Below are 547 nucleotides of genomic sequence, written 5' to 3' on the forward strand. Positions count from 1 at the left end.
CGGCGCGCTGGTGCTGGCCGGTGCAGGGTGAGTAGGGTGCGCCCTTGCTGGTGTCACCCTCCAGGTACTGCCACTTGACCAGGCGGGGCAGGGCGTTCATGTCCGAGAGGTGGAACTTGTCGTTGGGGGGCACGGCGCCCGGCACGCCAGGCATGCGATTGAGGGTGGCCCAGACGTGCTCGTCAGGGCTGTAGGTGTCCTTGGCCCACTCGAGGAATCGCTGGGCCCTGGGGTTCTCAAGGATGTGCTGCACAAAGGCACGCGTGACCACGATGTACGCGCTGCCCGTGAACATGGGCTGGTTGTGGGGTGGCGGCAGTTTCTCCGTGACTGTCCGGGAGATGGACTCCCCCACTCTGTGGTGGTACCTCCAGCGCTCTCTCTTGATGGCCGAGGGCTTCTCTGACTCCATGCTGTTCTGCCCCTGCAGCAACTTCAGGGCATGGACAATCTCGGCGTTGGTCTTGATGGGGAAATCGGTGCCACAGGTGTTGAGGATGTACCGCCACGGCACGGGGCTCCGCAGCAAATCCTGCATGCAGTTGAG

The 547-nt window shown here is 63.6% G+C and overlaps 1 protein-coding gene across 1 annotated transcript; it reads right to left on the reverse strand.

Moving 5' to 3' along the window:
- Positions 1-6: 6 nt before the first annotated feature.
- On the reverse strand, positions 7-541 carry LOC104500671 (beta-1,3-galactosyl-O-glycosyl-glycoprotein beta-1,6-N-acetylglucosaminyltransferase 3-like; the record flags this gene model as incomplete). The annotated part of the gene is made up of 1 exon (XM_010144355.1): positions 7-541. A coding segment is annotated over one exon (535 nt), but the record flags the coding sequence as incomplete, so codon positions are not given.
- Between the last annotated feature and the right edge of the window lie 6 nt (positions 542-547).

This window comes from Buceros rhinoceros, unplaced genomic scaffold, assembly GCF_000710305.1.
Source record: "Buceros rhinoceros silvestris isolate BGI_N320 unplaced genomic scaffold, ASM71030v1 C12356986, whole genome shotgun sequence".
Lineage (NCBI taxonomy): Eukaryota > Metazoa > Chordata > Aves > Bucerotiformes > Bucerotidae > Buceros > Buceros rhinoceros.